The sequence below is a fragment of the Salvelinus fontinalis genome, chromosome 21, assembly GCF_029448725.1.
Source record: "Salvelinus fontinalis isolate EN_2023a chromosome 21, ASM2944872v1, whole genome shotgun sequence".
NCBI classification, from domain to species: Eukaryota; Metazoa; Chordata; class Actinopteri; order Salmoniformes; family Salmonidae; genus Salvelinus; species Salvelinus fontinalis.
Window position 1 is genome coordinate 45,584,955 of NC_074685.1, and position 15,395 is coordinate 45,600,349.

Genomic DNA, 15,395 nt, shown 5'->3' on the forward strand with positions numbered 1-15,395 from the left:
CTGTTTGAATTTGGTGTACAAAACCAAATGTAAAAGATAAAAACGAAATTTAAGAGATTGAATTATAGGAATAGCACACATAGAACAGATATACCGCTTCTTAGACTTGCTTTCACTGAGAATGACAGTAGGGTCCCCAAAAAGTTACATATTGTAACTTTAAAATTAATCATTAAGTTTTCCACATTTTTCAATCCTAAATAGTTCACATACATGGTTCTTTGATACATGACACACAGTACAAGGAGTGGAATGTTACAGAGACTAGCAACCAGGCTAAATTATCACATCTAACAGTGTGAATCTATATTGTAGTTTCATTTTTATAAGACTACAATCTGGGAATTTTCTGTCAGATGAGGCTCCTGCCCTCTAGTGGAAAAATAATGTTAGGTACAGAAGAAAAGATAGGTGGGGATAGGAACTCAGGGCCACCTTCAGTTGCAGATAGAAATGCCATGAATAGAGCCAACATGATTTCTTGGTCTTTATGTCAGACAAGCATGTTCGTTCTACATTGATATTTCTATCAGAACTTTCCAAAACGCTGTGTCTTGCTGAACGCACCACTGGTCACACTAAAATATTTGCCCAAGTGAACAACTGATCAGGGATAAGATCTCCTCGGCCCAGAGATGACCTCAATCACCAAGAATCAAACAATTAAGCTAATTTTGGACCCTTGTGTTTCCTCTGCACCATGTTCAGTTGCCAGATGGTCTCAAATGTTGCAGATATAAATTGTATCACTAGAGCCGACATGATTCCTTATTGTACATGTTAGAGAGGCATGTTTGTTCTACATTACATTTTTCTATCTGAACGTTCTTCCATGTGATTGACATGACCTAACACACAACGTAACCGGAGCAATTACACTAATTGCCAATCACAACATGGACTACGTCGATTTTATAGCGCTTCTTATTTACACATTTTGTCTGAGTTGTTGAAACAAAGATATTTTCACAGTCCCCCGTTTCAATAAAAAAATACCAGGACGAAATAATTACTAATATGGATTAGCCACACGTAAATGAGAAAGATGGGAGGTCACATTAAATAGTAATTACTCACTTACTCGGCCATAAAAAGCTTTCTAGTTTTATATAAAAAATAATATTTGTAAATCAACATTTCATTTGATATGACCTTTCAATGATAAGTAAATAAATCCCGAGCAGTGGTTTTATAAATTGTTTTAATAAAAAGTAACACCCCTTCTCTTCCTTGCTGCAGTCCACGCTGGGTTTTTATGAGTCCGCGACAAGCGCGCTCTGTTTTTGACGATCCACAACCTTCTGCCACGTGGAAGAACATCAAGAAGCTGCGGGAAAGCGTTTCGACAATGTACGGAGTTTAAATATTACTTTTTCTCAGCGCATCAAAATGCTTTTATGTTTGTAATGATTGCAGGCAAAACATATCTTAAGTTGATTATCTAACTAGTTATCTTCTTTATGGGTTAGCTAGAAGACCGCTAGGTTCGTGTTGGCTAGGTAATTAGCACCATAGGAATTGCAGCCATTTTGTGTAAGCCATTTTGGTGTTAACTAATGACTTTTCAGTTAGCCGAAGTTATTACAATATACATCATACCACCATTCTCATCTTGTTTTTATTTTTGTTGCCATTTGGGACATTTTACCGATTACTTATGTAACGGATGTGAAATGGCTAGCTAGTTAGCGGGTACGCGCTAGTAGCATTTCAATCAGTTACGTCACTTGCTCTGAGACTTAAGTAGTGTTGCCCCTTGCTCTGCAAGAGCCGTGGCCTTTGTGGAGCGATGGGTAACGATGCTTCGTGGGCGACCGTTGTTGATGTGGTTCGCACCCGTGTCGGGGCGAGGGGACGCCGTAAAGTTTATACTGTTACACTTATTTAAAAATCTCTACGTAATGCTATCTAGCTAACGTTACCTAGTCAAGATGGCGAGTATTTCGCTTTTTGTCCCGAGAATGATTAGCATGTTCAGCTAGTTAACTAGGTTAACATTAGCTTGCTAACTAGTTATATTTTGTACATGACTGGCTAAATTAAGAACTAAATGGTCATTTATTTGGATAACTAACTGTAAATGTTATCTAGCTCACGAACATTACTGAACTTTGTTAGGCATGCTTATCTAGCTAGGTAATGTCTTCTTTACATTTCGAAATCAATGGCTGCACGTGTTGGGCGAACTTGGTGAGTTAATGACCGCAGACAAATGGCATGAAAAGTAGTTAACTAGCGTTACTAGTTATTCATATCACTGCTTATTCATGACAAGTCATCTTCCAAGGTTAGTTGTTTTTGTCATTGTACAGTATTGGGAAAAGAGTGCTTTCTTGTGTCTGCAAGAAATTAGCTAGCTAGGTTGTTATACAATGTCGTTCTGTGCTTTGATTTTACTTTCTCAAAGTACATTAGCTAGTTAGTCGGTCACTTTTTTTGATGGAAAATACTCTAGTATCGCTAGTTAACTAGAGAACTTCTTAGAAGCGTTCTGAAACATTGACTACTAAAGGTGTGTTTGTAAATTATACATTGAGTGTCTGAGTGCGCTCTTGGGCGTTTGTAAATTCAGTGGTTTGGTTCTCGGAGCGTTCAGAGCGTCGGTTCAGCTGTTTCGCTCTCGGACCGTTCAGAGCGACGGTTCAGCGGTTTCGCTCTCGGTCCGCTCAGAGCGGACACTGGACGCTCTGGAGGAGGGGTTGGATTGATCCGAGCGTTCTGACCTCACAACTGCAGTCAATAAACCAAGCTAACTTGTTCCAGACACAAATGAGAACACTTAACGCATACCATTTTAGTCGACCAAATAGAGCTGGTTAGGCTGTTCATGTAGAACGTTGCTGATAGCAACACGGTTATATTTAACAGGTGTTGGGTATTTGTATATCAGTTATCATGCACACTCGAAGTTCTGTGAAATGTAATTTACCGACACACCCTAAAATGTAGCAAGCTAGGTAATAGATACCCAGGTGCAGTTAATTGACTTTTGTCTTTTCCTAATTTCAGAACCACATTTGTAGATCATGGACAACTGGGATGAGGTAAATTACTCTAAACCAGTAATTTGAGCTGTTATGCTTTACATATTAGTGGAGTCAATAGTGAACCAAAGCTTATATTGTCACTACTTGGTGTGAAATGTATGTGTAATATTGGCTTCTATCAGCATATGTGAATGGAACGTTTTCATATATATTATATTTTATATATTATATTTTACTTTGCAGGTTACCACAAGTAATGGTAGGTTCATGTAATTTGTTTGTGGACTAGCTGGATTCCCTTTGCAAAATGGACACATGTTTTCTACAAAAGCCAGGTAGCATCCTGTCACTTGGATGCAACTTGCTTTTTCACGGGTGTTGTTGGGAAAGCCTTTAAACAAAATAATCTATTAATGGCTGAGCTTGAATGGGTTTTTGTAGAAAGTGGAATGAGCTCGTGGACCAGTGGTGGCCAAAGTTCCAGTTTTGGGAGACCGACTGGTAGGATTGTGCCATTATATCCGTTAGCTAACTTGCAAGAATGGAAACAATGTTCAAAATATTTGTGATCTCTTCAGATAATAAAGTCAGCTCCTGGAACAGTGGAGGTGATGGTGGCTTTGGTGGCGGCAGAGGCAAGTTCTTTAAAATAAATGTATCTTGGTTCTTATTGGGGAGAAAATATCACGGGTCTGAGTTATTACTGTACTGACTTGAAATTCTTCCAATTTTTACTTACAGATAAAGTCAGCTCCTGGAACAGTGGAAGTGATGGTGGCTTTGGTGGTGGCAGAGGCAAGTATTTTAAAATAAATGTATCTTGGTTCTTATTGGGGGGGAACTATCACAGGTCTGAGTTATTACTATACTGACTTGAAATTCTTGCAATTTTTACTTGCAGGCCGAGGGTCCAGGGGAGGTGGTGGAGATTTCAAGAGTTTCTCTTCAGGTGCATAGTCCCATAATTATTTCATATACATTTTATTTGATGTAATTCTTGCTGTGTAAAATTTAGTATTTACTCAAGATGTATGCCTAAGGCATCTTGGAAAAAATTGTTTTACAGGTAATATACACTGCTCAAAAAAATAAAGGGAACGCTTAACTTTTACTGCCTCTGAAACCCGGATCCGGGATCCCACCCCCCCACACTGATTAGCATCGCTAGCATAGCGTCACATTTAAATTATAGCATCTAAATATCATTAAATCACAAGTCCAAGACACCTAATGAAAGATACAGATCTTGTGAATAAAGTCACCATTTCAGATTTTTAAAATGTTTTACAGGGAAGACAAAATATGTAAATCTATTAGCTGACCATGTTGGCAAAAGACACCCTTTTTCTTTGTCCACCATTTTTTCTCAACACCAGTAGCTATCACCAATTCGGCTAAACTAAGATATTGATAGCCACTAACCAAGAAAAAAACTCATCAGATGACAGTCTGATAACATATTTATGGTATAGGATAAGTTTTGTTAGAAAAATGTGCATATTTCAGGTAGATATCATAGTTTACAATTGCACCCACCGTCACAAATGGACAAGAATAAATACATAGAGCAACGTGTTTACCTAATTACTAATCATCAAACATTTCGTAAAAATACACAGCATACACTAATCGAAAGACACAGATCCTGTGAATACAGACAATATTTCAGATTTTCTAAGTGTCTTACAGCGAAAACACAATAAATCGTTATATTAGCATAGCACATGTGCAAACATTACCCCAGCATTGATTCTAGCCAAAGAGAGCGATAACGTAAACATCGCCAAAATATATTAATTTTTTCACTAACCTTCTCAGAATTCTTCAGATGACACTCCTGTAACATCATATTACAACATACATATACAGTTTGTTCGAAAATGTGCATATTTAGCCACCAAAATCATGGTTAGACAATGACAAAAGTAGCCCAGCTGGTCAGAAAATGTTGTGCGCCATATTAGACAGTGATCTAGTCGTATACATAAATATTCATAAACGTGACTAAAAAATATAGGGTGGACAGCGATTGATAGACAATTTAATTCTTAATACAATCGCTGATTTACATTTTTTTTAAATTATCCTTACTTTTCAATAGCTTGCGCCAAGCGAAGCTACGTCTAACAAAATGGCGTCATAAGCGATTAACATTTTTCGACAAACACGATTTATCATAATAAATTGTTCTTTGAGGTGTTCTTCCATCAGAATCTTGGGCAAAGAATCCTCTCTTGGGTCTAATCGTCTTTTGGTCGAAAGCTGTCCTCTTGCCATGTGGAAATGCCCACTGCGTTCGGCATGAACTGGAAACCTGCCCGGCGCTTCAAAGTGTCTCAAAAATAAATGTCCCAAAATGCGCACTAAACGGATATAAATTGATATAAAACGGTTTAAATTAACTACCTTATGATGTTTTTAACTCCTATAACGAGTAAAAACATGACCTGAGAAATATTACTGGCTACACTAATGCTTGGAAAAAGAGGTCGGTGTCCACCGCGCGTTCGGCGCATCTGGAAAAGAGTTCCTACCTACACGTTTTTTTGATTTATAGTGGCTGTGATTGCGCAATCGATACCATTCAAAGCGTCATCACGTAAAGGCATCCAGGGGAAGACGTAAGCAGTGTCCGTATCCTGATAGCGTTCACAGTGGCCTTTAAACTGACTCCAGATCAGGGGCCAAAATGTGTGAAATCTGACTCCATGTCAGGGAAATTGCTGTAGAATGAGTTCTGTTCCACTCAGAGACAAAATTCCAACGCCTATAGAAACTAGAGAGTGTTTTCTATCCAATAATAGTAATAATATGCATATTGTACGATTAAGAATTGAGTAGGAAGCCGTTTAATCTGTAATGCAGTTATGCTAATGAGAACAGCACCCCCTGTAGTCGCAAGAAGTTAAACAACACAATGTAACTCCAAGTCAATCACACTTCTGTGAAATCAAACTGTTCACTTAGGAAGCAACACTGATTGACAATAAATTTCACATGCTGTTGTGCAAATGGAATAGACAAAAGGTGGAAATTATAGGCAATTAGCAAGACACCCCCAAAAAAGGAGTGATTCTGCAGGTGGTGACCACTTCTCAGTTCCTATGCTTCCTAGCTGATGTTTTGGTCACTTTTGAATGCTGGCGGTGCTCTCACTCTAGTGGTAGCATGAGATGGAGTCTACAACCCACACAAGTGGCTCAGGTAGTGTAGCTCATCCAGGATGGCACATCAATGCGAGCTGTGGCAAGAAGGTTTGCTGTGTCTGTCTGCGTAGTGTCCAAAGCATGGAGGCGCTACCAGGAGACAGGCCAGTACATCAGGAGACGTGGAGGAGGCCGTAGGAGGGCAACAACCCAGCAGCAGGACCGCCTTTGTGCAAGGAGGTGCACTGCCAGAGCCCTGCAAAATGACCTCCAGCAGGCCACAAATGTGCATGTCTGCTCAAACGGTCAGAAACAGACTCCATGAGGGTGGTATGAGGGTCACCACCTGCAGAATCACTCCTTTTTTGGGGGTGTCTTGCTAATTGCCTATAATTTCCACCTTTTGTCTATTCCATTTGCACAACAGCATGTGAAATTTATTGTCAATCAGTGTTGCTTCCTAAGTGAACAGTTTGATTTCACAGAAGTGTGATTGACTTGGGGTTACATTGTGTTGTTTAAGTGTTCCCTTTATTTTTTTGAGCAGTGTATATATATAAAAATATTTAAAAAAAAATATATATATATATATATATATTTTTTTTTTGTATATTGCCCTCTGTCAACAGGAGCTGATAAGAATGGGAATGAAGGTAGGTGACTGACTTGATATTGCAGGTCACTGAGCAAATTGTCACACTGCGATCAATGAATTTTTGGATAGAATGCACAGCTCAGAATATTTACTGTCATGGGGATAGCACTAAAAATAGAATAGAGGCATAATACTGTTCAGGGTATTTGATCAATTTCAGAGTTCCAAAATGTATTATGCTGGTGCCGCTGGCATTTTGAGGTTCTTCAAATGTCTTCGGCATGACTTTATTAAATCATACCTCAAACTATTAATATTGATGTTCTTTGAATTGGAACTGTTCTGTACAGATAAAGGCAGCTCCTGGAACAGTGGTGAAGGAGGCTTCAGGGGAAGAGGCAGAGGTGAGACTTGTGGTTCCTTCTGAAATAAACAAATTAGAAAAAATATTTTCTGGACAATTAACTTTCTGGAACAATTTGGGTAATTGCATAACTCTTAATTGTGATTTATTCTCCCCAAATACATCAAATTGTTGTCTCAACAGGGGGCGGCAGAGGATCAAGGGGAGGAGGCACCCGAAACGGTAATAGGAGCTATTCTTATCCTCTAGTTCTTATGCCCCACATTGTCATTTCTCTTGATGAGCAGAGTCTTAATAAACATTATGCCCCTGATTTTGAAATGTTTCTTGAATATTGTCTTATCCATCTAGCTATTGAATGTAATGGTTTACACGTGGGTTTTGTGAAATCTACTTTTTGACAGGGGATGATGGCAATGATGGCGGTATGTTGGTTTTCATATTCTCTACACGCAAGAAAATTTAATTCTAGATGGTTGGCTCAGTTTGAAAGCTCTTGTTGTCCTCCCAAGTGTTTCTGCATGTCTTTTTGCATTCAAATAAATTGAACATGCTCTTGTCTAATATTAGTGACAAAAAGGTCAGGTAGACTATCAGTTAAGAGCGGGCCAATTTAAAGGTTGCTGGTTCAAATCCCAGAGCCGACTAGGTAAAACAATCTATGTACCCTTGAGCAAGGCACTTAAACCTAATTGCTCTGAATACGTGTCTGCTAAAATATAAATATGGAGTGTTAACATTTTTGTGGATGGTGGTCTACACTAAGTTCTAGTTCTCATTATTGAAATGGTGGTAAGCTACTGAAATCTATCATGCTGTTTTATGGCTTTTTTTTTGCTCAAATCCTTCACTTTTCAGGGTTTGGAGGTAGCCGGGGAGGCTTCCGATCAGGTAAATCAGCACCTCACTTACGGAAATTCTAAAATATTCCATCAAATACTGACTTGAAATCTATCCTCAGTCTTTTACCAGTGAGTATCATTCAAAGATGCCTAGTTTATGTCAATGCAAAAATATTTTCCACCGTGCACGCATTTTGCGTACTTGCACGCAATTTGAGGTGTAAGTATGCTGGTGTGAAAAACGACCATAAAATGGGCTTCTAGTTGGTACAATGTAGGATTTTGACCACAATTCCATTTAGGCTCAAACAAGATTTCTTTGTTGGCTGCATTGTTTGATATTAATGAAGACTAGGTTTCAGAAAATGGCAGCTGTAGGGGGGGGGAAAGACAACTGCTTCAAAATGACTCTGGAATTCCCCTCCTACCCACCTTATCCCTTTGTACATTTAAACTTGTTTCTAGTTAGATACTGAAGAGCAGCCATGTTACCCATATCACCTATCATTCCTTCTAAGGCAGCCTTTTGCCAACATTAGGCAAAGTGGGATTTGCCTATGATTTGAGCAGTGTTGCTGACATGGCACTCAAAAATATTCAAGGTTGTCAAGTCTGTATTTTCTTCATGCTTCAAATCAGTTGAAATGCTTGAGGGAAAGTTGTTGCTAACTATGGTTTGTTTCAGGTGGTGGTGATGGAGGAGGATTTGGCGGAGGAGGTAATTTAGGCCCCTATACATTTTACTTTTCCCAAATTCTGTTTTCTCACTTTTCCCCTTCAGGTTCTCACTCATTCACTTTTAATAGAACATCAAATAGTCATTTTTATAAGTCCATAATGCCTAAACCACATCAGGAGATCTAGGACAAATTTGATAATATTTGGGTATAATTACCCTTTAATTCCAGTGTGCACCTAGCAAGATGCACTGTTTTTGTAACACACCAATGGAGTTTGCAAAATAAAAACTCAGTGGCTTGATTAAAATCTAATGCCAGGTAAGCATAGGCTTCTTTGTAGTTTAAGAAAGCCTTTCCATCTACCAGAAGACTTTTCATTAGCATCATCACTAACGCCTACACAGTGATAGATGTGTGCACCGCACAGACAGGGAATTATTGTTGCTTCTTCAGAAAGTTGCAGGAAATACAAATCACTGACTCATTCTGTTCATGTCTTCTGATTTTAACTTTAGCAAATACATTTTTAATACATATTTTTGTTCAGTATAAATGTAACAAACCATTTCAATGATTTTACAGTTCTTAGGGAAATAAATACATTTGGGCCTAACCTATGGATTTTGCATAGGAGGGCATCGGCCCGCCCACTTGGGACCCAGGACAAGCCACTGGGGTGCTAGACGCAGCCAATCAGAAATAGTTTATCCACCTAAGGGCTTTATTACAGAAAAAATTTGTCATCAGTCTGCATGGTGATGTGGAGGTCCTGGGCTGGCATGGTTACACTTTGTCTGCGTTTGTGAGGCTGGTTGGACGTACTGCCATATTCTCTAAAATGACGAATGTGGCATATGGTGGAGAAATGAACCTTTCATTATTTGTCAACAGCTCTGGTGGATAAAACTGCAGTCAGTATGAGACATCTGTGGCATTGTGTTGTGACAAAACACATTTTAGTGGCTTTTTATTGTCCCTAGCACAATGCGCACCTGTGTAATGGTTATGCTGTTTAATCAGCCGGTTGATAATCCATCCATCTGACAGGTGTGTGGCATATCTTGGCAAAGGGAGAAATGCTTACGAAAAGACAAGTAAACCAGTTTGTTCATAATTTGAGAGAAATTAGCGTTTTGTGCATATGGAACATTTCATAATTTGTTTTCAGCTCGTGAAACATGGGGCCAACACATTACGTGTTGCGTTTTATTTTTGTTTGTTATAGTTAATTACATTAGATTCATTACTTTGTTTCATATTGTTGCATTCTGTTTTGGTCTGGATTCTGCTATTCCATCAGTGTTATTTTTGCATTGCGGAGATTATAGAGCCGTAGTAATTGGCCTTGCATTTACGAGATTGAGTCACAGCGAGCCTTATTGTGAAACTTCCCATGTCTTATCATTCCAGGTTATCGTGGACGAGATGAGGAAGTTTTCTCTAAAGGTTCCGTGTTTTCATTTGTTACTAATTCATTTCCTTGACCTGATGAATACTTTTACATTTGAAAATGTCTTTATGTGAGATTTTCACATTTTAGGATCAACCACGGATGGGGAAGGTGGTGGAGATGGTGGCAATCCAGGTTTGTATGTTATGCAAGTAAGTGTTTTGTTTGACTATGTATACCAGTGATCATCAACTAGATTCAGCTCGGGGGGGGGGGGGGGCAAATAAAACCAGGCCTGCGCCTCCAGTTGGGGAACCCTGATGTATCCCTTACAGAAGACTAATAAAACATAACTTCCATGTTTTTCTAAACAATACTTAAAGGGAACTATTGCATTTTTGTTTTTGTTCCATGTAACTTATTAATGTAATTAAACATCCATGCTGATGCGTCGTTGCTTCGAATGGGGGGCTGGACTGCGCTCAGGATGTTTAATTACATTAATAAGTTACATAAAACAAAAATGCAATGGTTCCCTTTAACTTCCATGTTTTTCTAAACAATACTTATGTTGTAGTTCAACTACTTCGGTCTCGTTTCAACGTTAACAAGGCTGCTGCTCTTCTCTTAACAACATTCAGTTGCAGAAAGTTGCATCTGAGATGTTCTTTCAGTGGATTCTTTAATTAAATACTTCAGAAGGTGATCCCGTTTTCATAACCTCACTCTACCACCAGGTCCCCCAAAGGTGACCTACATACCCGAAGCCCTTTGTGAGGAGGAGGAGTCTATTTTTGCTCATTATGAGTCGGGCATCAACTTTGATAAGTACGATGACATCTTGGTCGACGTCAGCGGCAGCAATCCGCCAAAGGCCATCATGGTGAGTGCCTTACTGGTGGCTGTGTCCTTAAAGTGTTAATGGGTAATTTTATTAATCTCCTTACCTTCACAACTGAATGAACTTCCCCAATATTGGTTGCATTGTTAGAATGAACAAGGAAAAGGTTAAGATTTTGGGATGGCCCCAGAGTTGCACTTGCAACACAAATGCTTGTTTGTCAAATAAACAGATGGATTGTTGTATACTGGTTGTTGTATTCATGTATTGGTAAATGGCAATGTTGTTGTGATTTTGAAACTGACTAAGCCATTATCCTCAGGGTTTTGAAGAGGCTGCCCTGTGTGAATCTCTGAACAGGAACGTCAGTAAGTCTGGCTATATGAAGCCCACCCCAGTACAGAAGCATGGCATTCCCATTATCGCTGCTGGCCGGGACCTCATGGCCTGCGCCCAGACTGGATCTGGGAAAACGGTGAGTAGAACTGAACTGAATCTAATTAAAATTCCCTATTTAGCAAGAAGTGTTGAGCCCCTTTTTCTTGTAGTTCAAATACTAGTATGTGAAATGGAGCTCTGGTCGTATCTGTCACCCAGGTTAACCTACTCTGGTATAAATCTATAGCGCCTGTGTTGGCCGCCATGTGTAAGCCAGACCTGCCTTGTGTACCAACTACGCAGTTCTCTTGTCCATGTACGATATCCGAGTTAAAAGTACGTGGAAATTAATAGGGCCTGATTTTTTGGGGGGTAATAGATCCACTGAGTAAATATAACATTGCGATTCTCGAGCTGCAACACACAGACATGAATGGAGTTTGTGTCAATGGACATGGAGATTAATACATAATTAATTGACGTAGCTGCACTGTCTGCCCCTCTTCCTGTTTGTTGTGATGCTGATTTTGCCGACTGTCAGCTGTATGTAAAAACATGCACAAATCCCTTTTCGACTGTTGTTGTGGAAAGGTAAACACGAATTGTTTCAAGCCAACATAAGATGGACATTCAGTGTGCTCTAAAGTGCCAGCAGTTCACTCGCATTTGCTAGTGAAAGAAATGAAATGCAAATACGAAAAATGACTGGTCGCATTTGTGCGAGTGTGATATACAGTTAATTCTTCGTCCCATTAGTTGTATTTTCCACTTAACCTTACGAGGATCATGCAACCTGAGACTGTTATTTGATACATGTCACAAAAAGCATTACCTAAGTATAATCAAACAAACATCTTGGCATTAAATGGAGTCGGGAGTTTAGAAGACTGCGCGATGAAGAATGAATGTCTGTTATTAGCTATAGAGGTAATGCTTCTAAAATGCCTTTGCACTAGATTTGCGAGTTGAATCTCCAATTTGCTGTGTGTCTGGTACTCTAAAAAGTTGGACAGGGTTGGCAGGTCTGGTAAGCCTGTGGGTAGACAAAGTATTTTAACTTTTGTCGTCGTCCCCCAGGCTGCATTCCTACTGCCCATCCTGCAGCAGCTGATGGTAGACGGCGTGGCAGCTAGTAAGTTCAGCGAGGTCCAGGAGCCAGAGGTTATTATAGTGGCCCCAACCAGGGAGCTGATCAACCAGATCTACATGGAAGCCAGGAAGTTTGCCCATGGGTATGAAGTTATGTTCACTGCATATTCAAAAGGCAGTATGTTCAACCCCTTTCACTCCACCTGCACTTTTCAATAGTAATAGTGAAAATGGAGCTAGATACAAATCTAATTTGTTCTTATTATGGCAAAAGTTAAGGTACCTTTTTTTCAAGATTGGTATGTTAGGGGGGGGGAATCCAATGGACACTGATTCTGGAGACTTTTCCACTGTCTTTTGTAGTACTTGTGTGCGTCCAGTGGTGGTTTACGGTGGCATAAGCACCGGTCACACCATTCGCGAGATACTGAAGGGCTGCAATGTGCTGTGTGGGACTCCAGGAAGACTGATGGACATGATTGGAAGAGGAAAGGTAATGGGTGCTTCAATAACAAACGCATATTTGAATCCAACCTTGTAGTTGGCAGCCGGTTGAAGCCATCTGTTAACATAGTCTTTTTTAGCAAATGAATATACGGCCTCTTCTGTCTACTTCCCCCAGATTGGCTTGAGCAAGCTGCGTTACCTGGTGCTGGATGAGGCTGACAGGATGCTGGACATGGGCTTTGAGCCTGCAATGCGCAAGCTGGTGGGGTCCCCAGGCATGCCAGCTAAAGAGGACCGCCAGACCCTTATGTTCAGCGCTACCTACCCCGAGGACATCCAAAAGTCTGTCTCCCACACTCCGCCACAGATAACTGAGATAAACAATGAATTTAAAATGAACGTTGAAATATTTGTGCAGCTAATGTAAAGGATAATGCAGTAGAACGAGTTATGGCACAATTTCTAAATGGTAGTTGTGGTTTTTAAATGAGAAGGGTTGATGCCTGATGCCTTGTTGTCCTGTGGTGTTAAGACTGGCTGGTGACTTCCTGAAGAAGGACTATCTGTTCCTTGCTGTGGGCGTGGTGGGCGGAGCCTGCAGTGATGTAGAGCAGGTCGTGGTTCAGGTGACCAAGTTCTCCAAAAGAGACCAACTACTGGAGGTCCTGAAGACTACAGGTACCCATTAGCACCTCGCTCTATAACTGTCAGCACCTCTCATGCAAACGCTTCAACCACTTTTCAGTACACCGAATTGTCTAAATGTTGAAGGGGATATTCTGCCTTCACAGGGTCTGAACGCACAATGGTCTTTGTGGAAACCAAGAGGCAGGCTGACTTTATCGCGACGTTCCTGTGTCAGGAGAAGGTTAATACTACTAGTATTCACGGGTAAGGGACTGTCTTCAAGTGATTTAACCCATAGTCATTGCTAGTTGGGCCCCAGGATTACCTTATGTCTTGTTAGTCTTTGTCCAGTGGTATGAAGTGTTAGTTATTTATTGTGTTACCAGTGACCGTGAGCAGAGGGAGCGTGAACAGGCGCTCGGCGACTTCCGCTCAGGAAAGTGTCCTGTCCTGGTGGCCACCTCTGTTGCTGCCCGTGGACTGGACATCAAGGATGTCCAACACGTAGTCAATTTTGACCTTCCCAACAACATTGATGAGTACGTCCACCGCATCGGGAGAACAGGTCGCTGTGGGAACACCGGGAGAGCTGTGTGTTTCTTTGACCCGGAGGCCGACAGCAACCTGGCACGCTCCCTGGTCAAAGTCCTGTCTGGGGTAAGTGATTTCACACTCCCTGGTCAAAAGCAGCCTTTAAAGATGGATCAGCGCCACTGTCCGTCCCAACACGTTTTGTGGATGAAAGTGTTTTATTTAAAAAATGAAGTACATGTTCTGCTGTTCTAGTGTGCGTGCAATGTTGTCTGAGGGGATAGTGTGATTGCAGTTACTTTGTTGTAAAATCCTGAAAGGACGGGAATTTTCACCATTAAGGATTCCAGCTTTAAGGCCTTCTAGCAAGTAAGGCAAAGCTGACTTTGAACTCAAATAAAAAATGTATTCTCACTGCAATTACTTTTCACAGGCCCAGCAGGAGGTGCCCAAATGGCTGGAGGAAGCTGCCTTCAGTGCTCATGGCACTACAGGGTTCAACCCAGGTGGGAGAATCTTTGCCTCCACTGATAGCAGGAAGGTATGGATCTGGAATAGGTTTGAGTGCTGTTATTTTCCATTGAACACTGTTTAGTGGCTGGCTACATGTTTAGTGTTCTCATTGTTGACGCAAGATTAATCTCTTGACCACAGGGTGGCTCTTTCCAGAGAGATGGGGCAAGTCATCTAGCTGCTGCCCTGAGCAGTGGCGCAGATGACGACGAGTGGGAGTGATGAGGCACATCTGCAATTCTTTTCGTTTTTGTGTTTTCAAACCTAAGTCATGTTTTGGTTCAAATTTAACTTTTCTTTTAGTGTTTCTTATTTTGTTTAAAGAAAATAATTTTGCGCTGCTTGATATTTCTGGAAATGTGTATAGTCCTGGATATGGGAAACCGATTAATGTCAACCACTGGTTAAAATCTGTGTGCTTGAGGTAAAACTTCACAAATGAATGTTCTAGCTATTATTAGTGCTTCTGGTTCTTGTGGTTTGAATTGTGACGCATCACTTTGAACTTATTATTTTCCTCTTTCACCCAAATGTTTTACCTTGTTGAATATGTGCCATTTACACCCTCGTGTGTTTTGAACTGAACTATTGAGTAAGGCGTGTTTGTCCCCAAATAATACCTGTAAAGCATTCTATTTCTGTAAGGATTCTGCATTTAGACCAAACTGGTTCTGTTAACCAGTCTGAGTTGACCCACGTTTTGGATCGCTTGTTTGTTACTGATGTACAAGAGTGCTTATGTTGTATTAAATATTCATGGAATTTTGTGCCAGGCAAAATGAGCAAATACATTTGATTTACTTGACTGATTCATGCAGACATTTGAAATATGGATAAAGGCCAATTTTTATTCAAAATAAAGAATGTCTTGGATAATTTGCCTGGCTTGTTTATTTTGTTGGAGCTATTGGCGATTTAAAGCTCTGAGTTAAGTTTCACTTGTAAAATCTAGCTGAGTGCTTAAA

At 40.3% G+C, this 15,395-nt stretch overlaps 1 protein-coding gene across 3 annotated transcripts; it reads left to right on the forward strand.

The window, feature by feature from the left end:
* Nucleotides 1–1,241: 1,241 nt before the first annotated feature.
* On the forward strand, nt 1,242–15,308 carry ddx4 (DEAD (Asp-Glu-Ala-Asp) box polypeptide 4). Of its 3 annotated transcripts, XM_055875462.1 has the most exons (25): nt 1,242–1,350; nt 3,010–3,044; nt 3,231–3,246; nt 3,429–3,488; nt 3,566–3,622; nt 3,729–3,782; nt 3,889–3,936; nt 6,763–6,786; nt 7,079–7,132; nt 7,276–7,314; nt 7,497–7,517; nt 7,951–7,983; nt 8,620–8,652; nt 10,025–10,060; nt 10,155–10,199; nt 10,742–10,887; nt 11,168–11,320; nt 12,301–12,455; nt 12,676–12,805; nt 12,935–13,101; nt 13,292–13,437; nt 13,551–13,650; nt 13,773–14,043; nt 14,351–14,458; nt 14,572–15,308. In XM_055875462.1, exons 2-25 carry the CDS (start codon nt 3,027–3,029, stop codon nt 14,650–14,652), a joined length of 1,995 nt encoding a protein of 664 aa, XP_055731437.1. In that variant the 5' UTR covers nt 1,242–1,350; nt 3,010–3,026; the 3' UTR covers nt 14,653–15,308. The 3 variants fall into 3 exon arrangements, with proteins under 3 accessions (XP_055731437.1, XP_055731438.1, XP_055731439.1); XM_055875463.1 differs by lacking the exon at nt 6,763–6,786; XM_055875464.1 differs by lacking the exon at nt 3,429–3,488 and having other exon boundaries at nt 1,243–1,350.
* Nucleotides 15,309–15,395: the final 87 nt, after the last annotated feature.

What these genes read in the sequence shown, in the direction of transcription:
- ddx4 (XM_055875462.1), top strand. An exon ending in GGAGGTCCTGAAGACTACAG is followed by an intron (nt 13,438 to 13,550) that starts GTACCCATTAGC and finishes CTGCCTTCACAG; the next exon opens with GGTCTGAACGCACAATGGTC. An exon ending in TGGTCAAAGTCCTGTCTGGG is followed by an intron (nt 14,044 to 14,350) that starts GTAAGTGATTTC and finishes TACTTTTCACAG; the next exon opens with GCCCAGCAGGAGGTGCCCAA.